The sequence below is a fragment of the Pavona decussata genome, unplaced genomic scaffold (genome assembly GCF_977016875.1).
Source record: "Pavona decussata unplaced genomic scaffold, jaPavDecu1.1 SCAFFOLD_198, whole genome shotgun sequence".
NCBI classification, from domain to species: Eukaryota; Metazoa; Cnidaria; class Anthozoa; order Scleractinia; family Agariciidae; genus Pavona; species Pavona decussata.
Genome location: NW_028145606.1, coordinates 1,218,437 through 1,244,075, shown reverse-complemented (window position 1 = coordinate 1,244,075; position 25,639 = coordinate 1,218,437). Strand labels below are relative to the sequence as shown.

At 38.5% G+C, this 25,639-nt stretch overlaps 1 protein-coding gene across 2 annotated transcripts in view; it reads right to left on the bottom strand.

Moving 5' to 3' along the window:
• The window catches only part of LOC146461481 (serine/threonine-protein kinase ATR-like), an 83,416-nt gene that overhangs the window by 24,983 nt on the left and 32,794 nt on the right, over window positions 1-25,639 (bottom strand). For both annotated transcript variants that reach the window (XM_085086915.1, XM_085086914.1), the window contains exons 23-45: window positions 24,620-25,207; window positions 23,400-23,468; window positions 22,835-22,923; window positions 22,084-22,132; window positions 21,035-21,121; window positions 19,328-19,395; window positions 18,362-18,433; window positions 17,180-17,297; window positions 16,216-16,269; window positions 14,918-15,001; window positions 13,265-13,334; window positions 11,676-11,813; window positions 11,509-11,561; window positions 10,640-10,862; window positions 10,055-10,128; window positions 9,495-9,571; window positions 7,886-7,976; window positions 7,452-7,514; window positions 6,820-6,935; window positions 5,613-5,730; window positions 4,284-4,348; window positions 2,844-2,906; window positions 1,290-1,389 (exon numbers count right to left, since the gene is read on the bottom strand). In XM_085086915.1, the coding sequence (XP_084943041.1) occupies window positions 1,290-1,389; window positions 2,844-2,906; window positions 4,284-4,348; window positions 5,613-5,730; window positions 6,820-6,935; window positions 7,452-7,514; window positions 7,886-7,976; window positions 9,495-9,571; window positions 10,055-10,128; window positions 10,640-10,862; window positions 11,509-11,561; window positions 11,676-11,813; window positions 13,265-13,334; window positions 14,918-15,001; window positions 16,216-16,269; window positions 17,180-17,297; window positions 18,362-18,433; window positions 19,328-19,395; window positions 21,035-21,121; window positions 22,084-22,132; window positions 22,835-22,923; window positions 23,400-23,468; window positions 24,620-25,207 (2,529 nt within the window). The remainder of the gene's footprint in view (window positions 1-1,289; window positions 1,390-2,843; window positions 2,907-4,283; window positions 4,349-5,612; window positions 5,731-6,819; window positions 6,936-7,451; window positions 7,515-7,885; window positions 7,977-9,494; window positions 9,572-10,054; window positions 10,129-10,639; window positions 10,863-11,508; window positions 11,562-11,675; window positions 11,814-13,264; window positions 13,335-14,917; window positions 15,002-16,215; window positions 16,270-17,179; window positions 17,298-18,361; window positions 18,434-19,327; window positions 19,396-21,034; window positions 21,122-22,083; window positions 22,133-22,834; window positions 22,924-23,399; window positions 23,469-24,619; window positions 25,208-25,639) is intronic.

Sequence of the window (25,639 nt, the reverse complement as noted above, 5' to 3'; positions counted from 1 at the left end):
GGGGCTAACAGATCCGTACGCGACTGTCACAATTTTGTTCGAGCTGTGCCTGTCCAGTGCTTCCTGTCAAATTTCGGAAGGGACGAATTGATGATAGAAATGGGCGAGAATTTCGACGAGAATAGAATTCAGAAACTAATGACAACAGAAATACCAATCCAACATGGCTTCACTTTCGGATAATAGAGAGATTTAGCATCGCGTTTACGTGAAACGGCAAACGTCACCTTGTTGTTTCACGTTTCACGTAAAATAGCGTGAACCTTTTGACTTTAGCTGGAATTTTTTGAGTTTCGATGAAGTTGTTTTGCGACTCACCGTGGTGAGTTCATGAAGAAAAGCGCGGTAAAAAGTGAATTATGAAGGATTTTTAAACATGAAACTTAATTTGCCGGAAAAATTATTAAGGTACTTGTTTTCCACAATTAACTACTTATATGTATAAAAGAGGAAGAAATACTTACGTAGTTCTCACGTAGACGGCAAACGCGAAATAGCCTGTTTTCACGTAGAAACGGGAACCGGCAACCGGCAAACGCGAAAAATGGCGGGAAAATAGTGGTCACATGGTCATTTTTGCCGTTGGCGTTTCACGTGTAGGCGATGCTAAATCTCTCTAATAGCTATTTTGAGAACGTGAAGGAGGGAAAATTCAGTACCTTCAGACAAGAAACGTGTGGGTGGTAAGGTACATGTACAATACCATGCAAACAGGTTAGCTTTGTTTCAAGGGAAAGTCAATGAGTGCGTCACTCTTTCTTTAGAAAATGGCCTAGATTAGAGTGAATGCATTAAGTAGTTATTGTGTCCACACAACGTAGATATACGATCTACGGGTGAAAAGTCCTTGAAATTGTAAAATAATAACAATAAGAACAACTTATTTGCCTCAACGACACTTAAAAAAAGCGAAGGGAATGAAATAGGAAGGGAAGGAAGGAATAGTGGTTATTGTAAGGAACGACCGTTATTAAAATAAAGCCTGAAGAAAGTATGAAAGGGATGTGCAGTCCTAGTACAACAAATTAACGACTGTCTGTCGAGTGATCGCGAATTATAATTATGTAAACTTACAGGCAATGATCAGAAGTAACTGGAAATAGGATTGATGAAATGCCAAACAGATGAAGTGTGGAAGAAAGATTTACGAATAAAAGAAAGTCTCGTACAGACTAATTTTAAGCATATACAATCAAAGAAGCATAAATTGCTTGCAATTGTGGAAGAGTTAAACAAACGGTAACGTTGTTTCACTGATGAATGTCAAGGGCATCTGATTGGTCTGTTACCTGACTCGCCATCCATTTCGCTCGTTCGATGCACAAACTTGGCAAAGAAAAGACACTGGCACTGAGAAGGGAACTATCAGCCGTCTGCACGTGACCAGCTCTGAAGATAAGGAGAAAACTCATCAACTAACCTAAAGTATAGGAACTGTGTCCTGCCAACAAATCTAAAGCCCGGTTTTCACAAGCGAAGCGCAAACATTAAATGCTTTATGTCAAGTGAAAATGAACACGACGCAAGCACAGGCACACGGCACAAAAAAGGTAACACGTTTAGATTTAAAACCAGGAAGCTTGTGAGCCCGTGTAATTAAACAAATGTTTGCAACACAACCGAAACTCTTTTAAGATCCCAACTGGCAGGAAGGCTTACCAGTTGGCTATTAACAAAGCGTGAGCAAGGATTTGAAAAAGGGACTACCCCGAAATAAGTCCAAGCTAAGTGGTCAGAGAGGGGACTCGAACTTGGGGGTCCACGCCTCTAGCCACTCGACCACGTCGCCAGGAGCAAGACGTTCACTACTGAAAACAAAATTACCTTAAAGGATGTAAAGAATTTTTTAAACGTTACCAGCTTTCGATTCCTTCGAGCAATCTTTATCAAGCAAGACAGGTTAGTTAATTATGTCACGTGACGAGGTGGTATGAGTCACGTGACAAAATGTCCAAAACCTGGTAGTTGGTAACCACTGTCTCGATTGATAGCAGGGCCCTGGCACTGTATCTCGCTGGCCTCTGATCCTCCTTCTTAGGATGTCGGTTTCCCATGCGATAATTGCGGTAAAAGACCAGCGAACAAGATAATAAGGCAACCTTCTGCCCATACTTAATAATATACTCTAAATGTATGGTCCCGAGGGAAACAATTAGTTTTGTTTTCCCGAGAGTCCTGATGTTTCCTGAGACGAGGTCGAGGGAAACATCAGGACTCGAGGGAAAACAAAACTCACTAGTTTCCCGAGGGACCAAACATTAAGTAATAGAGATTGTAATACTGCGCAGAGTAGTTAATTAATGAGAATTTAAAATATTATAAAATTGACGCTGTTTAGTGCTTTGTTATATATTTAGACTTTCCCCTCAACAACTGCGGAATTGTATCCCGGTCGGGATACATTTGTATTTGATCAGGGGCAGGTGGCCAAGAATCAATCAATCACAGTGCTCGTTTTGTTGAGTGAAAGTCTAGGTTTATAACAAAACCTGATATCTCAGCCTTGGTGCTATCCCTTCAATAGTTAATGGACGTGACTATCTGCTGTCTCAACAAAAACCAGGTTCTGAGCATCGTACTGTGGACATTGTTGTATGACTGTCTGAAGGTTCCTTTATATTCTGGATGCACATTCACTTACAGTCTATCTATATATCCATTTATTGTATTTATTTATTTATTTATTTATTTATTTATTTATTTATTTATTTATTTATTTATTTATTTATTTTCCAATACAGCCACCCTTCAAAGATGAGGATTATCTTCCGATATAGCGTTCAGTGATTTCTGTTTGACTGCTGATGGGACATCAAAAATACCCGTAAACAAGCACGACTTACGCTCTGGCTGCCTTTGCACTCTGTAACCAACTTTTCCCTTGTTCTTTCTGCTGCTCCTCTGAGCTAAAAATAATAATAATAATACACATGAATGTGACACAACACCGGCATTCCCGCAACATTTGCCAGTATCAGTTTTCAATTCGTGAATGCGCGCATGCGCAATGAACGAGTTACGTGATGTGAGGGAAATGCCACTTGATCGCTGGTCGTAATATTTCAAATGTGGCGTACACTCACGACTCGCTTCAGGTTCTCTCCTCCTTCAACTGTAAAAATTCGCGTTTTTTGGAGGTCGAAATTAAAAGAAACAGACTAAATTTTACATGTTCTTCGTACGTTTATATTTTGGAGAGAATGGCGCATTGTTCAGTGAATGCCGCTCAAGCAGGTCGAGATTGTCGTCTAAGTCAACAGGATTTCGCGCAAAAAGGAAACAGAAAATACGATGGGGAAACGTCGGAGGATGTTTCGCGCTCATCTGCGTATTCTTCTTTGGCAGTCCGAAGTCATTGGCTGTTAAAATCATTGCGCCACAGGTGCTAGATAGTTAGACACCCTAAACAACTAATTAATACAAAAATTAATCACTGCATGAAAGTTGAGCACGTGATCCCTAGTGGCGTAGTGCGTGGTCTTTGAAGCTGAAGCTTCAACCACTTCCAACCACTCCAAAGGCCCCAAAGAATTTTCAAAATTTAATCTTTCTTAATACTTCAAAAAACGATTTATATTTCGAGTCCTTGGCCAACCAACACAATACGAACAATGTTTTATACCTTTCAGGTCATACTTCATTCCCGCATGTTGTCCACGAATTGTTAGTTTTAACACAGTTTGATGCGAGTACTGCGTTACGGTTACCACTATTCACGAGTTGGCTCACAGGAGCCTTTAATTACTTTGAGAGTTCGAATCAAGTTCGAACTTGTTAACCGTGAACGTTGAAAGACAAGATAATAGTGCACAAATCTGTTTTCGTCACTCTCCGATTGTTTACCTTTCCTGTCGTTGAGCTTTCATTCGCCACTGACTATCAAAATTAAATGCCATTTAACAAAAGTTTACGGATTTTTTTATGACCCTGCAACATGAACCAGCACCACTGGAAAAGGACTGTTGCAAAGCTTTCGTTTGCAACTGAATACAGAAACTGAGTAAAAAGAATAATATGACGTGGTATTCATGTTGAAACTAGACACTAAAGGTTCAATAGAAAAATCGAAGAATACTGAACATTAAAAATTAATACTTCAGAACGGTAAAAAAATTACGCCATTTCAATAAATTGGAATAGGAGCATTGGAGTGTATCCAAAAACAACAACAACAACCAGGAGAGAAGGAAGCTTTCGTTGACGCAAAGTTCGGGAATATACATGAGTACATGAGGCGAGTGCTTTCACCAACGCACTAACCAGGCTCTCTCCTTTCAAATTACCTTTGTAGGAGCTTTAGGACAACGCGACGCAAGTTTAGTATTGGCTCCCTTGTACGAAACGATGTCTGGAAGAAAAAAAGAGAGCAACGAAAACAGTTCCGCATTCTTATTCCGGAATGGACAGAATGCCATTCCATCCATTCTGCTCCCTGGGGCAGAATGAACAGAATGTTGCGAATGAAATCCAAGATGGCGGACGGCGAGATGAGCGCTGCGGATCGCTGCGGATTCAAATACGTCTCTAGAAGGGAAAAAATCAGGTTACACTTTTGGACAAAACATTGCTTCTAATTTCTTTCTACCAAAAGTACAAGGAAAATTGCTGCGATAACGGCTGCAATGGCAGCCTCTTCGTCGGCCGCCATATTCGTTACGCAATGTTTACTCGGCCAGGACCGACGGGGTTTTTTATGCAGACAATCCGAATTATTCCTAGCATTCCGTACCAACCATTCTTATTCCAGAATGGTGGATAAAAAAACGCGCCCTTATATTAACGAATCTTCAAAAGCATAGAGGTTTGCCCAGGTTCACAGCAGGGGAAAATATAAAAGGCTTAGGCCAAAGGTCTGGGCCAAGTTGTTGAAAAAGCAGATAAAATGTCCAACATGTACAGTTAATACATTTTATCCTTTTGATAGCAGCTCATCCAGGGGAAATAGTTGTCTGCTCTTTGAACGACTAAAACCTAGAAAACAAAAGTAAATTGCTGACACCCTTAGAAGAGTTCATTGATCATTATCACTTTACTGTCTTATTACAATAAACGCAGTGCAATGGTTGCTCTGCACAAACCTTAAGAAGGAATTAAAAATTGTCACACATACTGGTAGGCTCTCAATGTTGGGAAATTAGGCAGGTTTTCTATATGAAAGTCATTATTGGACTAAGTTCCTTTGGAATTTACAATAATTTACTACTTGACAACCAACCAGCCACACAAGCATCAATTGAAATAACGTGACACAACCCTTTTAACAGCGGCGGTTATATCAATCAAGAAGATTATCGTCGGTGACACTTACGAATACTTTATTTCAGAACTTAAGTACTTGTCCTTGGGAACAATTTTGTGCGTACCATTTGCCGCGCCAACGTACATGTTATGTGCTTTTTTATTTATTTATTTTTTTTTTTTTTTAAGAATTGCGGCATGCTCTGGAAAAAAACTGATTAGTCAACTTTATTGACCCAAGAGGTGAGGTTTCAATCACTAATCCTCGACAAAAGTCGAATGCTTCACTTGTGGTCAAGGGACCTAACCCTACTCAACTAAAAGTGTTCTTATTCTGTTATTATAACCTAAATTAAGTTATCATTATGTTCAACCTGTGAGATATGCAAACGTGGTTCCCAGTCACTAGCTACAACCCTGGCGCCCTCTCCATCAGCTGGGAGATGAACCCTCCTTTGCACGGCTTCCTCTAACTCACGTAACATGTGAAGCCTTGAACAAGAGATAAAAATAAAGTCTCGTTACAACGAAAATCTCATCACCACTGACTAGTGTAGAAATTCCAATGCGATTACAAAACAGCTCTATCTGAAGTCCGAATGAGAAAGGGTACGACTTTTAAATTCAACTCGCGTGCTTTCGATAATCACTTGTCATACTAACCTTACTTACACACTTACACAGCTTCCTTATCTGCTATTCAACTCGCGTGCTTTCGATAATCACTTGTCATACTAACCTTACTTACACACTTACACAGCTTCCTTATCTGCTGCCAAGGAGAAGGTGTAAGAAATCTTTGGTTTTGACGTGTTTGAAGTTTAAAGTCGAAGCAGTACGCAATCTTCTACTTGTACGCAAACCTAAAGATCGCTAAGGATCTATTCCTCAATCAGGTTAACACTAACCAATGTGGGTTCGCATCCCCTCGCAATACTTGTTCTCGGCTCTGGAATTCTTTGGATATCTCATCGAAAAAAGATCCTTACCCTCCAGGCCTTTAAAAAGCACATGAAGTCCTGTAAGCTCAGATGGTATAATAGTTAGGGTGTCTTCAGACAGTCCTTTTTTTTTCTTTTAACTTAATTTATTTATTTATTTCTGATTAATACGTAGTAATTCAACCATTACCAAATTTGACTGTAAACTGTACGAAGAGTCTTAAGCCCCATTCACACCAACAAAACATGTTTAATTAAACCAGGTTTAACAAAATGAAAATTGGTAACAGCAAGCTGAACCATTGACTTTGACATAAGATTCAAGTAAACTTTAACTTATGCTTTCATTTGTGCTAAATCTGTAGCTGACAAAACTCCGAAAGCAGCTTTTATAAAGGAAACAATTTTAAACTGTGTTTAACTTAACTTTTAAACGTGTTTAAGCCTTGGTGTGAATGGGGCATTAGTTTTTATCATAACTAAATTAATGATATCTTTTGAACTATTTTCTGAACCTTTTTATAGTATTGGGCCATCCACTCGATGAGCCCTGCAGCTATTTGGATTGTCAAAACTTCTTGCCAAATGTTTAAGTTTAAGTCAAATGTTTAACGTTACATGTCGCATTGTCACTGTGTACCTGACAATGTGTTCATAACCACGCTGATAAGAACCCGATTCCATGCTAGCTGCGGACAAAAACCCCATCTGTTGGCTTCGAACGATCCTCAGTTGACGCCTAAATTCATTCTCGTTCTGGAAACGAACGGCATAAATGTGCAATAATTAGCAGAATCTACAGCTCTGTTGCATGTATGGTACTGAATTAACATGAGGTCCGTATAGACGCGTGAATGAAACTAGTGTCTTAATTAAGAAAACCTTCAGATTAATACGTGATTAAAAGAAATGATAAACGCCACAGCAGTGCAACCATCGAGTTATGGATATCCTTAGGAGGTTTGCTTAGCACTCAACAACAACAACAACAACAACAACAATTTATTCGGTATTCCCACAAGAGTAAATGGTATTACCTATAATAAAATAGGGCTAACATAATATAATCTAATTTCAAAAGCTTAGCACTAAAGAAGCAAGAGTTTCTCTCGGCTTCGCCTCGAGCGACTCTTACGCTTCTTTCGTGCTTAGCAGCCTCCCGCGTGCAGCCATAACTCGATAGTTGCACGCTGCACGTTTAGCGTTTCTTAAAAAACACGTTCAATATTAATAATAACGTAATCTAAGGAAAGTCGACACGATAATGCACACCTTCTCTTTGGCAGCTAACAGGATTCGTCCAAGGCCAACATCCCAGTCACCGACACCTCTTTCCTATAAGATAACAAGACAAATGGCCAAGCGATTAATTAAGGCAGACATTTTCACGTGTTTTTATAAGTTAGGATGTTTTGGGAGAAAACGTTAACATCAAAATTTTGTCTCAGATAAATAAGTTAGGTATGCTCGGAAAGCAAAAGAAATGTACAGACGGGCAATGCTTTATTTGAAAGAGTGCCGATAAACCAGAATACACTGACTCAAAGGTCCTTGAAAGTGGATTTGACTTCCATGGTTGTGTTAAAAAATTCGCAATTGCTTCGCTGTTGCAGACAGATTACGCCTTGTATTGTTTTTAGGTGGGTTAACAAACTTAATTCATTCAAGTTTACTTTATATCCCATTAAATAACTCTGTGGCCATACCAGTTTTAGGTAGCTTTCAAGAGAGTCCCACTGGCCCAGTCTCCAGGAGGCTTCTACACGATATGCATTCAATGACTTCTCCCATTCCGACCTTAAAATTAATGTAAAATGAAAAAAGAAAGAAAGAAAGAAATGTGGGTTACATTTGTTTGCCTTCCTGCTTTTCGTGGACCACAGAACAGAACAAACTGACGAGTGCCTTACAGTTCAAAGCAACTTGACAAATCGCTAACATGCAAGGTTTAGACAGTCCCCTTTTTAGTAAATAGTGAATATCATGAAAAGCTGTACGTAACAAACTCTTATTATTTTGGTTACTACGTAGTACAGCAAATAATCAACTAACGATTGTTTACCACTGCTCAACCAAACGTTACAAATGACTAACATTAGAGTAACTACTTGAACATTCCGAGGTAAAACCACACTAATACCGAGGAAAAGGTTGTTGTTGTTTATCGTTGTAAATACATAAATAATGAAGTAGACTATCGTTAGCCTCACTGTGTAGTCACGTGAAAAGTAGAACGCGACGTTTCGACTCCTTACTGCTGGTCTTCATCAGGCGCTGAGGTCGACTGATTACGCAGCACCATTTATATGACGAACTTCGGCTGTGATTGGTGCTTTTCGATCCTCCATCACTCCATTGTCCGGCGAGAGGTTGTTCCCTAAGTTAAGCAGTTATATTTTCTTGCAGTTTACTTCAACATGCGTTCAACACAGTTGTTGAACCAAATGTCGGGGGCGTTTGAACAGGTCGTTCAACATTGTTGAAAGCGTAAAAAATGTTGAAAGCTTGTTGAAAGTGTGTTGAATCAAATTTAAATTGGTTTAAATTTTCATTCAACATCGCTTCAACATTTCCTTTGTTTTTGAACAGGTTGCATGGCGTTGAAGCCGTATTTGAACACTCCCTTCACCCAACATCCGTTAAACGTTTGTTGAACGAATGTTGGGCAAATGTTGAAACCGTTCAAACGGGCGTCCATATTATGGTTTCTCGCTGAACTGTTACAATTAAGTGGAACTGACGAAATTGGACGGAATTCAAACATGTAATAAGCCAGCAAAATCCAAGACTTCATAGTAAACTAAGCGGGTGTTTACATGTGAAAACTCGCCCCGGTGCGAGTTTGGTACCGGTATGACATTGTGATTTCATACCGTGTTTACATGAATGGACACTTGATGTCGACAAACGTGATTGTGACGTCCAGCTGACGCCATATTGGATTGGATGTCGAATAATACGCATGCGCTACCCGTTCCAGACTCCCAGGAGAGTGATTTCATGCTGGAGCGAACAGCCGTACCGCGTTTACATGACATCGAAATGAGTTTTCGTACCGGAATGAAAATCTCGCTCCGGTACAGTTACCGGGGTGAACTCGCACCGGTATGACTCGCTCTTGTATGAGATTTCGTGCTGGTATCATGTAAACGAATACAGAGTCCCAATAGGGAACTGGAGTGAACTCGTACCGGAATGAAAGTCGCACCGGTATCATGAAAACACCCCCTTAATACTTTGCCAACTTATCATTTGAGTTATGACCCATTAGGTTCAAGCCATTAACAACACAATGTATTGTTTTTCTCAATATACCTTCGAGTAACCACTCCATTTACATGAATAAGAGCAGTAGTCACCTGACCAAGATCAATGAGGCATTGCAACAGACCCTGCAAAATAATTAAATACAGGGACAAATAAGCGTATCATGTATTTAATAACAATTATTCTAAATACAAGCATTGAATAGCTGATCAAATGGCATCAGATGTTTGAGAACTCACATACCACAATGTTGGGAAGCACATCGTCCTATTGCTACTGCTGCTGTCGCTGCTACTACAACTGCCACTCCGATTACCATCGTTTAAAATAGAGATTTATGGTCAATTTTTGGTATTCGCGATTGACAACATTTCAAGAAAGGGTTAAACAATCCCATTAACTGGCAATTGTATGAGAAGTTGTAGGGGAAACGGTCGACACGTGATACTACAGACACACAAGCGGAAAAAACAGCTGTGATTTTCTGACGCTTCCGAGTTCAGATGCATCGGTAAAATGGACAATAAATATTCAATGTACTTGGAAGGAGGATTGCTCTGCGTGGGAGAGTTAAACAACCACCAACATAAAAACAAATGAAGCTTCACCTTATGATGGCCAATTTCATCTGATTCTTCTTGAATTGCTTTTTCATAACGAGCTGCAGCATCGCATAATTTTCCTGCAGAAAAGTAAAACAATTAGGAAATTAATTTCCCACGTCTAAGGCTAATGCAAATACCACGAAATGTTTTATTTCAATCATTCATTCCATTTTTTTTTCATGTTTTCATCTGTCATTTCAATCAGAAGTAGACCGTTGGCATCTGCCCGCAAGTTAAAAATCCTTCTGTCACATTAGCCAACTTAGGCTGAAATCTAATGTCGTAGTATTACTTGTTAAATGTCACCTAATTCGAAAGTTAGCTTTACTAGTCAAGATTAACTAGTCCCGGTTTATCTTCATCTACTTACCAAGGTTTCATCGTGTTCCTACCAGCCAAATGATGTTTTACGTTTTGAGTATTGAAGTGAGCTGATGAGTTTGAATGTAAGCTGAAGTCACAAGTGAAAACACCGTGCGAAATCTTAGTAACTCTATGACATAACTGCGAAAGGAGTTGTCTGTTAACTAACGACTTATTACACTACCTCTTCTCACATACTTGATTTACATTCCAGTGTTATCTTACCAGAGCTTTTCTGATCAAGGATCTGCTCATGAAGCGTTGGCTGTTGTTTTCTGCTGGCAGCCACTCCTGCTACTCCATCAGGTTCATCGAGCGCTATATACAGCTTCTGAATGAACTCCAGATGCTGTTGAACATCTTGCTTCTGGCTTGAGACAAAAGCTTCAAAGTGCATTAAGGCGCGAGCATACGCCTTACAATGAAATGATGCATAAGCCAAGACATCCTACAACAGCATAAAACACAAGGTTTAAAGTGACAAGCTCCAGCAGAAATGACGTTCAATAATTACGTAAAAATTCCGAGGCTAATTACTCTAATTAATTTCAGATATAATGTTATCTTTTCTATCCTTCTTTTCGGCGATAAGCAAATGAAGACCCAAATTGCAATGTACACAGTAGGAACTAAAGTGGAGTTTTTCATTCGCTTTTACATTTGAGACTAGTTTAGACTGACTATTTTTGTCGTCTCAGTGTAGAAAAGTGTATCCATTCGAAAAAGGCGAAAGTGTGTGGGACTTCTTCGATACTCTTTGCAGGCACACAGAATGTACGATGCGACGTTATTTCACATAACATTTCACTTTGCAGTTAGTTCTTGGCTTGTTTGTTTACTAAGGCTCACATCTCATCGGGGTTCATCACTTTCACAACTTTTTGGCAACCACAAAACATACACACTTTGACTATCTAACAATAAAGCAATTGATACTGCCAAAAAATGACTTATCACTGTCTTACGACTAAAGTGACCAGTCAGACTAGAATGAAGACATTTTTCAAAGATTGCCGTCATTCAAACCTGATCATACCAGACAAACTAATGAAACTCTTAAGCAACAATTGTTGAGTGTTAGTGGAAGTCTTTACCTGGGGTATCTTTTCTAGAAACGTTTCCACTGCTTTATGTTCATCGGTGATTCCTTCAAGGTAAAGAATTTGCATAGACAGAAATGTTGAAAATAAGCAGAGCCAGGGTGCAAACGAAACGAAATTTGTCATTATTACTAAGACGGAGATGGAATCAATGTATATACCTGAGACGGATGCACCAGCACGGCTTTTTGATGAGAGGAGCTGTGTTTTCACTGCTAAACTATGGGCTCTCGCTCTTGTCCAACGATTCAAATAATCCAGAGCTGAAAACACTGTTTGGGCACTCATCTGGCGGAAATCTAGAACAAGGACATTACTTATGGAATACGCTGGACTGAAACAGCTTGCAATCTTTAACTATGGTACTTCAGCTGGTGGGCAGGTTTCCCAAATGGAGGCTATTTGCCTATTTTATGTAATCATGTCTAGTTTTGTTTATTAAGTACAATCTACTTCCAAATCTGTACAGAGTGAAATGAGGATTACAAAAAGAGAGTGCACAGGATTTAGGGATGTTGTACCATGAAAAAACTTTGGCCGAATAGGGCCTCCGTCAGTAGAAAACAAAACAATTGTTCGATCATGTAGCATGCATGTTATTCGTTTTATAATAAGCTGAAATCTACACGCATTTTGATTGGTTCTTACTTATGATCTATTGGAGGACAGACGCATAGATGACGTCACTATTTACAACTTTTGTTTGTTTATTATATAAACAAATAGATTCCACGTTGCCGTGCGTCTGTTCAGTAATAAATCACAGAAGACACTGAGTCAAAATGCGAGTAAGAACATCACTGCCCTTTTAAGTTCTTACCACATTTTGACGTCTTCTGTGATGTGCTTCTGAACAGGCACACGGAAACATGGAATCTATTTGTTAAATAGATCTCCGGAACAAAACAGACATGTCCAAGACGAATGTGATTATAACCTATTTTCTTGTTCTCTACATTTGATCAAGACTTCAAAAAGAAATTAAGATTAAGAAAATCAAATGAAACAAAAAAAAAAAAACTTCTCAACAATGCATTTTCAGAACGCATGATTCCAATCTACTGCAAGAAAGCCAAAGAATTGCCCAAAATCTATAGATCACAATATGACCCCACCCACCAACCCATCCCCCCTTAAAAAACAAATGCCTATGTACAATATATCGCGCCTATGAAAAGAGAACCCTGACTAATGGTTGTCACGGCCATAAATCACTTGAATACCTAAAAAAGGGCGAATGTTAGCTCAACATTTCTACTTAAAACATCATAGTTCGCACAGTTCAAATGATATCGTAATTGAACTGCTTTAATAGGAAATGGAAATATATGTAACAGGTCTAGGGTTAGGTTATTGTTTTAAATAGAAATGAAACACGTTGCATCTTAAAATCCTTAATGGTGTTAAGTCAGATTTCTTTATTGGAATAAAAAAGCTAAAACTGACGGTAGCAAGAAAAAAGTCCTAAAATGATGACGTCACAAAACTTAATTTATGAAACAATGGGAATTGCTGAGATACTCTCTGAAACAGCAGAATTAGAACTGAGACAAAATTAGAAGGATTTGTATGGAGTCATCGGAGCATAACATAATATCTCAACCTGAAATTGTAATAAGATGCTGATTTTTGGCAAGTAGGCATTTTTAATCATGCCTTTCAGAATATTTCAGCAAATCCCATAATTTCAAACCATTAAGTATTTGCGACGCCACACTTTAGGATACCATGTCATGAAAGCTTTTCTGACCCGAGGATGGTGCCGGCAGCTCTTCATTTCTCTGAAGATGTGTAAGAACAGCCATGATCTCCACATAGACCTGATTAAGAGAAACAATGTTTCAGAAGGATTGGTTAAGACGAAAAAAACACACATTATAGCTTAAAAGACAAACCATCCCGAAGGCACAGTCAGTAACGGGTAAAGTCGCCCTTCCAGCCTAAGTAACTCACATGGCTGGAGTTTTACCCTGTTTTCATAACATGAACCAACTAGGAGTATTGCAAATCACCGCTGTTGTGTGCTAGTCCATCGCTGAGTAAACCCTAGCAGTTTGTTACCTACATGCCTGAAAAGACAACATAGAGTAGAGTTTCTAGTCAAAGAAAACTACACGATAATGCACAGACCAACCTAACCAACCAACCTCAATCCTGTTATGTAATCTTAGTGTACTTTGCAAGTACGTGAGCTTATGACAGTGCTAGAAGCTCACAGTTTTTTCCGTTACGACGCTGTGAAATGACTACCTGGGACATTTTAACCCCAACCTCTAATTCCAACAGAGACCTAGATACCCAATACCAAGAAAGCCCGAGCAAAAGCTTGGCAAGCATCTTGTCAAGCTTGAGCATGCCGCACGACAGCTCTTTACATGTACATGCATGGGAAGTTCAACTCGTTTCAACTCAGTTTCCTGACATACTGGGGGCGGTTGTTCAAGAGCTCATTAACGCGAATCCTGGAAGAAAATTAAACGAGGTTTTGATGTCGCTCATTAAAACAACCTTTTTAAAAGCTAAATTTATACTAACGGTTCAAGCCCGACGTTTTTCAGGCTTTCTTTTCGCAACTGCTTAAGTTGCGTAGTACCTGCGAGGATCTTTCTTCTATTTGATCGTTCATCCGCAGTTCAAAATATATGTTTCATATATTTACATATATTTATTCCTCCTTCACAGGTATATTACGAACTTACAATATGACCAGCTCACAGTTGGCTTGTTAGCTCAGTTGGTGGAGCACTGCACCGGCATCGTAGAGGTCAAGGGTTCGAATCCCGTTCAAGCCCGAATGTTTTTCAGGCTTTCTTTTCGCAACTGCTTAAGTTGCGTAGTAACTGCGAGGATCTTTCTTCTATTTGATCTTTCATCCACAGTTCAAAATATATGTTTCATATATTTACATTTAGGTAAATAATAGAGTAATAAGTTGACAAGTTGATTAGTAATTAAACTCAAATCAAAGTTCACCCATGATTAGCTCAATAGAACCTTGAACAACTGGTCCCAGAAGGTAAGGGCTCAGCCTAGTGTTTCACACACGTGGTGTGTCCTTCAAAATGTGAGAACAGAATTCTACAGTCCTTGACTAAAGTCTTGGGACAAACTCAGACCAAGATGAAATCCTTGCTCTCCGCTCAAGCCCACCATTTCCAATGTTGACCCCTTGCGTCCAGAGGGCTACTAACAAGACAACACTGACCTAGGAGACGAGGCAAAACTTGTACAAAGAAGCGAAAGTGTCATTTGATTTAAGGAGTAAATATCTACGTTGATGTTATAAATTTCAAGCTTTGACAACTCTAGAAATAAAATCCGGGATTCTAGCGGCGCCGTTTCTTATGTTGGAAGCCTTTCAGTGGTTTTCCCGTACTTTAAGGCCCTTAAACCCACCTCTTACCTCATCTACGTCTTCTTGTGAACCATCTAACAGCACATATAGTAGCACATGAGGTAGCAAGAACAACGCAGTTTTCACATCATGCTGTATATAGAATGTAAAAACAGTGATGTAGCAAAGTTCCTAATGCAAGCACTAGGCTTGTTAGACCTGTATTGTTTTTGTTTATGTTTATTTTTTGTTTTGTATTTTGTTTGTTTGTTTTTTTGTTGAGGGGGGAGGATATATACAGTCATCTCTCGCCTTGCGGACACCTCGCTATTACGGACACCCCGATAATACGGACAGCAGCTAAATCCCCGATAAAAACAGATTACAGACGTTTGAATGAAATAAATTCCCGCTATTACGGACTCTCAAACACAAGAAATGATGACACGAAATCCGTCATAAGAGGTTTTTGGAGTTACTTGAATGAGTACAAAATCGCTCTTAAATTAACATGTCAGCGAAAGTTTGCAGAAATGTCTTACCAAATTTACTAACAGCTTTGCCGCTTATTCTTATTATGGAATACGGTCAATCGAACGCAACCCAAGCTAACAGCTTGCAACAGCTACCACTTAAAGTTCAAAACATTATAAGGGTGGTTGTGTTATTGATAGACTGTACCATCTGAGATTTGGACGACTTTTTACAGAGGGGCAAACACTCACAATTTTGTGATACTGTTCTGTCTGGCATGAGCGACCAAGTCAGGTGAAATACAGTCACTAGTGAATGATAATTCCGAACCCTTAACAGAAGTCATCTTGAGTAGGTGTTATATTTTACAGTTAATGAAGCGGGAAGATAATTTATAAGGCATTAAAGAGGGCAAAAAATACAATTTTACACACCCATACAGTCCCTTAACAACGAAAGGACAGGTGCTCAAAATCTCATTTCTCTCAATTTTCCTAAAAAGCACCACTTCGCCACACCATCGTGCTGGCTGGCCAACATGACGGTTGTCTCCTTGCAAGGAAGCTAATTCTTAAGCTGCGCAGATCTCTAAGCTGAACAGGTAAGATGTATAGCAGGTTTCGAGCGCGTCCGTTAATGACTGTTACACTGTAAAACTTTCTGTGACTTCAATATCGATCTATTCTAAATTCCTTTTAAAATCAACTCTAAACCAGTTTACCATTATTATAATAATAATAATAATAATAATAATAATAATAATTATTATTATTATTATTATTATTATTATTATTATTATTATTATTATTATTATTATTATTATTATTGTCACGTATTCTATGAGGTGCAGGAACCATTTCATGTTAGCTACTTCACAAGAAAGAAAGACTTACCTTAAAAATCTTACTACACGCCTGAAACATGTGAGATGGTTTCTGGCTTTTAACCTATGTACATGAAAGCACCTACCATAAGTAAGACTGTACATCAATTGTGTAAATAAAATATACAGTTCCTTTAACCACAGAAATTTGAATCAACAGAAAACCTAAAATTGATGGTTTGCTGTAATAACTAACACTTTACACTGGTCCACATTTAGTATTCAAAGTACAACGTTTGGTTCCGGTGAACGGGAGAAATTGCTTTCCTTGCGATCCTTGCTAGCAAAGCAGTCCTAACCTTAGTTTGGTAAAGCTGAATAGAGTTTCAGAAGCTTGTCGATAGAAGCTGAGGCAAAAGTGAACCATTATTTAGAGTCAGCTTAGGATTACTAATTATTTGTGCTTTAGTAAGAATTAAGGTTAGGGGACACCTTGTGATGTCTATCATACAGTTCATCCATCTCACTGGCGTGCATTTCTGGACATATCATTCGGTCAACTTCACATGGCCATGATAGAAATAAGTTATGTGAAAAAAGGTAAAGCTCTTTCCTTCAAAAACCATTAAAAGAGAAACTTTAATTTATACTATTTTAACGAATTCACGTTAAACAGGCTGATTGATGACTATTCTTTAGTAATCCTTACCCAAAATAATGGTTCAGTTTTAGCTCAGCTTCTATCTACGAGTTTCTGAAACTCTATTTAGCATTATTGTAAGTATCTCTGGCTTCTGTTGGCCAGAAGGGAAATGGATTGTAATTTGAAACAAACTTGGCCATTTTTTTTCCTTTTAAAAATCACTAAATGGACTAGGGTTTGTTCGCCCTTTGACAAAATCCCTTGGTATCTTCTAATTCCTCTAGGTGTCCTAGAAGCACTTCATACAAAAAAGGGGTGCTGAGTTTGTACTTCTTCAATGCAAATTCCCCTGAAGTAACGCCTTTAAAGGCACTCTAAAGTCACTACAAACCTTAGTGATCATGTATGATGTCCATGTGCTGACCCATTCATTGAAAGTCCTTCCTTTTGCACTTTTGTAGATTGGTTTAGGAAGGTGAGACCAGTTAGGAGTGGTGGAACTAAGATATCTGTTGAGAACGTCAAAACATGTGCACTTCTTAATCCAGTTAGTCAAAGCACTTGCAGCATTTAGTTCACTTGTTCAAAGGGAAAAAAATTAAACGTCTTCTATGTGAGAACACTGTGATCTCAGTACCACAAAGGTACCAATTTTACAGGTAATATATTTCCGGTTTTTTTAAACCATTTTCAAAGTGTTTGGAGATCAGATGAAAAACACTCGTCAGAATGTACAATACAGCGTTTCAAACTACAATCAACGCTCGCTTTGCGGCCACCTCCCTATCACGGACACCTCGATATTATGGACAGAAGCTCAGTTCCCGACAAAACTAGATTACAGACGTTTAAATGAAATAAATTCCCGCTATTACGGACTCTCGCTATTAAGGACACCAACTTGTGGTCCCAAAGGTGTCCGTAATAAAGGTATCAATTCTTGTGAAAATTTAAATCTAAGCTCCACCAAATTTATTCAACTTTGGATCACATCGCAGCCCTCCTTCATAAATTATTTTAAATAAGTTAAAAAAAAAAAAAGATTTTGTAATACAAGTGGGACATCTGCCACCTAGGACTTTTATCAGAGACACAATACATCTAATTTTTTTATCAAAGTAACGTTACTTAGTCACAAAAACTCCAGGGTGTCAGTTATAGTTCCTCATATGGATAGATATGGGGTTTTTATTAGACGAAAGCATTTATTCAATAGGCCATTTAACAGTTGTTTACTTAATGACCTGCCCTTGGATTGGAAGCGAGGCTTGGAGTGACCTTGTTTGATACAAACCTCATTGTTTTCCATGTGTAAATGCAAACTAGTTAGCATAAGAACAGCATGATCTACATATCAAAAACAGTCAGCTTTGTATCAAAACAAACTCACCCCCAGCCTCACTTTTCATCCAAGGCCAGGCAATTAAGCACACAACTGTAAAATGGGCTATTTTTATGAACGAGTATAGAGAAGAGAGCTTTATCTTGGCAATAGTCTCGAGGATACTCGAGGATGTTTGGTTTGTTTTGTTGTTGTTGTTGTTTTGAGAAGGCCGTTTCAAATGCAACTTACTTTGAATATAAATGCGGTCTAAGTACTTCTTGGATGTGTTCTGGAAATTTCCTCCACAGTTGATAGCCAACCCTAAAAATAATGTGAACACAACATCTTATCAACCTACTATCATTAAAACAGATGATTAAAGGGAACCTCCCTTCCGACAACAAATGGACGGTAAATTGTTGGAAATAGCGTCTAAATTCTAAATTTTAGTTGAAAAAGTAGAAATAATATTTAAGTGTGCTAAAAAATAGATATGATTGTCGCCTATTTTCGCTTTTAAATTTCCCGGGCGCCACCATTTTGGATTTCATGACGACATGCGGTTGCCACTATTGTCAGTTAGCAGAAATTTCTCAATAGAACAACCGTATTACGTCATAAATTCCAAGATTGCCATACCCGGGAAATTTAAAAGGAAAATAGGTGATAATAGAATCCTGTTTTGTCCGACACAGAAATCTTATTTCCATGTTTTCTAACGAAATTTGAAATGAGATTGTATTTTCAACAATTTAGCATTAATTTATTTCGAGAGTGGTGTTTGCCTTTAAAATATACCACTTTAACAATCTTAAACTAACATACAATCAGTCCAAAAGTAATGCAAACTATTCTCGGTGGATTGCTCTCTCTTTCTTGTTATGACGTGTCATGAATTATCATGTTATCATAAAGACGTGTGTACAGTGTGAGGACGTCCGTAGAAACGAACTTTTTTTGACGACTGTTTGCGTTCTGCAAAGGAAAGTTAATGCGAAACTTTGTATGGACTGACGAGAAAGCTTTCACACACACATTTGCACCTTACGCTACAACATACCACCAAAATATCATTAATATATCGGTAGCATTTCCTTTTAAACCATAATAAATTGTCACCATTTTTCTCAGTAATGATATCCGCTAAACTCGTCAAAACTTGGAGAGGTTTCTGTGCATTCACAAGTGGAAAGTAAAGGAACACTATTTACTTACCCATCCTTTTTTGATTCACTGCACTCATAACTAAGCAGAACCTCTTGAATGGCATACGCAGAGCAATCCTAGCAGAAACAGATGAACATTTTTAGTGACGATCACGATAGCAGTAGCATCATATCTTTCTACACGATGGAGTAATGACATTCTTTTGTGCTTTTAACAAGAAATGAATGTCTGTGTGATCTAGAATACACTTCAAACTTAACTAAGAAAATGCCCACCTTGAAGGTTTGCAAGTGGGAACATTTATATGACTTTTGTTTTGAATTTCAAAGAGAATCATTTAAAACCAGTAAAATTGTTTAAAAAGGTATAGTTACTACTCAAAAGAGTGTTTCATTCGATTTCCAAACACTTAGAGCTTGCTTAAATAAAACTCGGCTAAGCCTCGTTTTTTCAACCCACTACTGGGAATTTAAGAGTCGGATAAAACACCCTTGATATTATATTACACGATTCAATTTTTGAAAGATAAAAACTAGCAGTATCACTATATCGTGGGCGAAATCTTGACACAAGAGTATCACAAATCATTCTCCAAGAATCTCACCCCAAAGACACAGAGAAACGCACGGGTTCAGTTATAAAAGCAAAACACTTTCTCTACTTTCTAAAGCCCAGCATCAGCCAAATGCTATGGAAAAGAGTCTGATAGTTTTTCACATAAATGAACATTGAAGCAATTGCTTCAGTAAAGCTGGCCTCTATGAGAGATTAGGGAGTTTAAGAAGCTACTACGACGACGGCAACGAGAACGTCACAAACCAATAGGATATAATGAGAAAAACAAAGGCCCTGCACGTGCGTTATAAATTTTGGTACATTTCCACACCGTGCTCGGCCAAGCCACAACGCGAAATGACCAAATTCAAGGTCTTGTGGAGAAGCTGAGCACATGACGGTAAAATTTTCAATCTCTGTCTCAACTTGAACGCCGTTTCCACCTGTTCTGTTACTTGATTGTTCGACCACATTGTACAAGTTGAACGAATTGGAAAAATCGCGAAGTAGTACAAGTAACACGAACTTATATTTTCAAGCTACGTTTTCGTTGGCTTTGCCGTTGTGGTTTCTTAAAGTCCCTACTATTAGCACTGCGGCAACAACAAAACTCTTATCCTTGTAATTGATTAGCCGAGCATTTGTGCCATCAATATAATAGAGGTATTTATGTCATGTATAAATTTCTACTGACGCTGACTCAAAAGAGAGAAACTGTTTGAGTCACTGCCATACCATTATCATGTACCGTGGCAGAGCTTTTGTAACTTAGTGCAACACCATAACGGTTTTATTGAGATGTCAATCTTCTGCTGCGCAAATATGGACCTAAAGCAGCGACGAGGGTAACGCCAACGAAAACGTCACTAGAAAAAATACAACTTTATTTTAGTTGTGCTCTTTCGCGATTAGATCAATTCGTTCAACATTTACATACACGGCGAACTACCCAGGAACCAAATTGCCAGGAGTGGTGTTCAAGTTAAGAAAGAGAATGAAAACTTCACCGTCTTATGTTCACGTTCTCCACAAAGGCTTGAATTTGGTCATTTGACGTTGTTTTGCAGAGAACGGCAAAGAAATGTACCAAATTTAAAACGCACGTGCAGAGCGTTTTCTATGCTCATCAAACCACTTGTTTTGCAGCGTTGTCGTCGCCGTCGTTGTTGCTTAAGTTCCCTATTGCCAAACTGAACTTACCTGTGCCCTCGTATCATGTGCAGCAAGGAACGCTTGAACAAGTTGGTTAATGAGCTCCACAGCAAACTCCATATCATCGCAACCACTCTACAGAAAAATGTTAATTAAATAACAGCTCATGGTATGACAATACATAAAAACAAAACGAATTCTTTTAAAACGCTAATGACTGTTAACTGGGACGTAACAAATCTCTGGCAGTGATCAATCTTTGTTTCTATCTCCAGGCAAGTTCGTTCATTCACTAAGTGTCTTCTTCTCTGTTACGAAATCACGAAAAGATGTCACGCAATTTTCATTAAAAGATACACCAGGACGTAGCCCTTTATCCTGTTTCACATTCATAAAAAGGGGGTGGGACCAACAAATGGACTGATAGTGGCAGATATAAGCTGGCGTGACCTATTTCCCAGCAAAATGATGTAAAACAGACACATCTGTTGCCTGTTGGTCCAGACCATCATCATCATCATCATCATCATCATCATCATCATCATCATCATCATCATCATCAACACAGAATACTTATTGGGGACATATGAGATGCAGTTACACCACTTGAACGAGTCATACGACTCGTACGAGTTGAACGACTCATTTCAACGACTGGTGCGACTTGACTAGGCTGGTAGCCTTCCTTAATGAGATACAGTTTCACCACTTGTAGCGAATCGACTTGTTATTTTTATCAAAAGTATCACATTCACCACTTGCACCAGTCTTGCAACTCGTACGGGTTGAATCATCACTTTCACGACTTGAACAAGTGGTGAGTATTGGACATGACTGAGAGCCACAGTTCGCTATGTTCGTCATAGCTCTTTTGTTTCCAAATCGAGCACTGTTAGATCCAAATGGTCGGGATAGCAGTAAATAACCACAATTAAAAAGAACAAAAAAACAACAACACAAAGAAAAAAAAAAGAAACAAAGTTTGAATTGTACGTGAGACTTCCAAACATACAAACGTTTAGATGGAACACCATATATTGGTTATCACATCATGAAAGCCTTCAATTGCACAGTTTGTATGCACCAAACAAACTAACCTCATATACTGTCTGTTCGTCCACAGGATCATGGGTCAGCTTATCGAGCCTACAAGGCATGAACAAGATATATGATGACACCTCTCTCTGAGCGTTAAAACTGGTTCTACATGTATCATACGTAAAAGGTTGAGTAATTGAGTCTTCCAATATAATATTATACGTCCCATACCCTAATGAAGTCTTACACAAAGGCATTTGTTATTCTCGTAAAGTTTCGTTCATCTTCATTATCGTAACCTTTTCAAAGTTTACCTAGGAAGATCTGAAAATGATTTGACTGAAGACCCACAATTTCTAATTTATTCATGCAAACAGGCAAAAAACAAAACCACTTAGCAACATAAGTATTATCGGCAATTTCCAAGCAGACACATGATATTCCACGTGTCAGTTACATGTTATAAGACTACATGCAAAATGGTTTTGACATGAAGAAAGATTGCTATAGAAAGAATCTGTCTTTGTCGCGACAAATAAACACATAGTAAAACTGTAAACATAGTAAAACATATTTTTCCGCCAAGCAATGGAATGTTCTTCCTGAAGAATCAAGAAAGAGTACTTTTTTCTGATTTCAAGAGACGAGTACAAAGCCTGGATACTTTTGCCCACAGAAATGAATTTGTAGAATTATAGTTACCAGTTTTGGAGGTCTTATTTTTATTCATCTGTTTTGGTATTGTTTTGTTTGTGTTAACGGAGATATTAGCTAATTTTGTAGCTGCTCTAAAATTCGAGATGAACTGACCTGCCAGGATCAACAGCTCCCAGCTCACCAAGACACTCAGCTACAAGTACCTTGGACTCAGTGTCGTGTTTATGACAGCTAGACATCAACTTCAGAAAAAGACAAACAAAAAAGAATCGTGTTAAACACAAATGTGACTCAGTTCAAATTAACTTGTGATACCTATTATTCGATTATTTAGTTACTTATTGTTTCGTTTTCAAATTAACAGAATTCAAAAGACATGGTGCTGACGACTTCTTTAAGCCAAGAAGCTAATTAGTTGAGAAATCCTCCAAAAACATTGTTACATCACAAAAAAAATGGGATCGGAAAACTCCACAAAAATTACGAGATAAAAGATGGAAAAGCTGCTATTACAGTTTCAACTCTGCGATAAACACGTCTTAAAAGGCATTTAAAAAACCGTCGTGCTAGTAGAAGTTTCGATGCTGCTTACCAAAGTATTCCTTAGTATAAAATAGGCAAAATCTGACAGGTGTTTCAAGGAGCCCTGGTATAACCTTATGGTAGCTTAGCCGTAAACCGGGGTTTAACTTAGATAACCAATCCTCTGTGACCTTACCACACTAATAAGCTGTGGGATGATAGGATCAACCGTCTCATTGCTGAGGACAAAGCCATGAAGAGTGGCCTGAAATTAACAAGAAGATGGAAACTGTTATAAGGAAACCAGCACATGGCAGGATTGTAGAACAAAGAGACTGGCGAGTAAAATTTACGCTGGTACATCAAGAATGGAACACAAACTTGGCCAAGGAAGCCTATATTGTTAATAAAGAGGATTAAAAAACTGACATTTTTTTAACATAAACGTTTGAGGTCACTTCTTAGTGGTTTCCTCACCACCTGACGTAGCTGAAAGGGAAAGGTTTGATCTATTAAAATTGAGACTGAAAACGAAAACGCTTTTTCTTTTTTTAACGCGAACATCATAGTAGCAGTAGCAGTAGCAGTAGCAGTAGCAGTAGCAGTAGCAGTAGCAGTAGCAGTAGCAGTAGCAGTAGTAGTAGTAGTAGTAGTAGTAGTAGTAGTAGTAGTAGTAGTAGTAGTAGTAGTAGTAGTAGTAGTAGTAGTAGTAGTAGTAGTAGTAGTAGTTGCTCCAAATAACAAGAGTATAAATGGAGCATGTAAATCGCAGAACCTTTAAAAATCTTAGATAATCAAAATGATGCACTATAAAACTCTAATTTATTTTATTTCAAGGTTATACAAATGAGTGAAAATAAAAAATCGTGAAGTCTTTATTTCATCTCTAGTAAAGTGCCGTCACATGAAAGATCAAACGACAGCAAAAAGAGCCACTTGAACATTTTTGCCAAGACTTTATCTTCTATTGGCCGTTTTTATACTAGAGGACGCATTATCCGTCTGGGCAAACTTTTTTCCGTTGTGCGTCGTTCAAGACGAATAACGGAAGATAATTCGTCCACACGGATAATGCATCTTGTACCCGTCTTTATACTAGAGACGAATAACCATACGAGCAACAAATGTTTGCCCAAGTTCGTCCAGACGGATAATGCGTCCTCTAGTATAAAAACGGCCATTTTCTCCTTCAAAGTTCAGTAGATGCGTCTGCAGTTCACAGATTCGCACAGTAAATTGCAATTTTTACAACGAAACTAAACCAGGGAAGTAAAAACTGCAATGATCTCAGTGTTGAAAAACAAAACAGAGATTAACTACGCCAATAAAGAAAGGCGGCTACGTACCAAATGTTCTTCTAATAGAGGAATCTACCACCACCGCATTGAACTTGATCTGGAAAGAAACCACCTTTACCTGATTATCGTGAAGTAGCTGCTTCAGTTTGGATAATGCATGTTTTTGCACATCCACGCTTTCATGAGCCACTCCCTTCAGCGACTGCCGCAGCTGGTCCTGCAAGCCCATATTCTTAGATGCTCTTCCGCTGCAAGATCTGAGTACAGCAGTTACTCTACGAAGTTCTGGGATATCAGGAAGGAAGTAGATCTCATGAAAATACTCCTGCACATAGGTTTTGTTCTCCACGATCAAAAAGTGAAAAATCTGAGTTACTCTTGCAGGAAGTTTGTTCAAATATGGCAGAAGGGTGACGACAATCTGACTCAACATGGGGCCGAGGCTTGAGAGTTCAACATTTCGCACAAAGCTGTCCCATGCATCGCATGACAACTCTGGAAATCCCTTGTCTTGGAATCTTAGGCACAATCGCAGAATGCCCATGACCTTAACACGCACAGTGGTGATGAACTTTGGCCCCATAACTTGCATTAGCTTGGTGAGACTCTCAAGAGCTAATCTCTTTTCTTCCATATCAGTGTTCGTTAGAAGCACAGAGTTGTAGAAAGCAAGGATACCGAGCAGTCTCGATTGTAGAAAATTTGCCTGTGTAGCAAGGACAAGAGTTCTCGTTACAAGACGTATACATACATACATGCATGAGCTTTATTTGAACACAGTGTTAATAATTATTAATATATAATAAAAAAACATGCTCTTCCATCAAGCCGTGCATTTAAATCTAAATTACAAGAAAAGAATAAGAAAATAAACAATACTAAAACCCCGTTAGTGTCATGACAACTGACTTAACAGTTAACTTCTCACTAATGATAAGATGGCTGATTGAATTTACTCCACTTTAACTACCACAAACGTTGAGGGCCAGATATTTAAACAGAGTCTAACTAAGGCTGCGGGTAAGACAATCAGTGGACCTCAAAATCTGTTTGTAAGTGTTTTTTTTTAAGTAGATAAATAGTTTTCTAGTCTGAGATGCAAGCCTTCTTGTTACCGTCGGCAGTAGACTTATGTTTA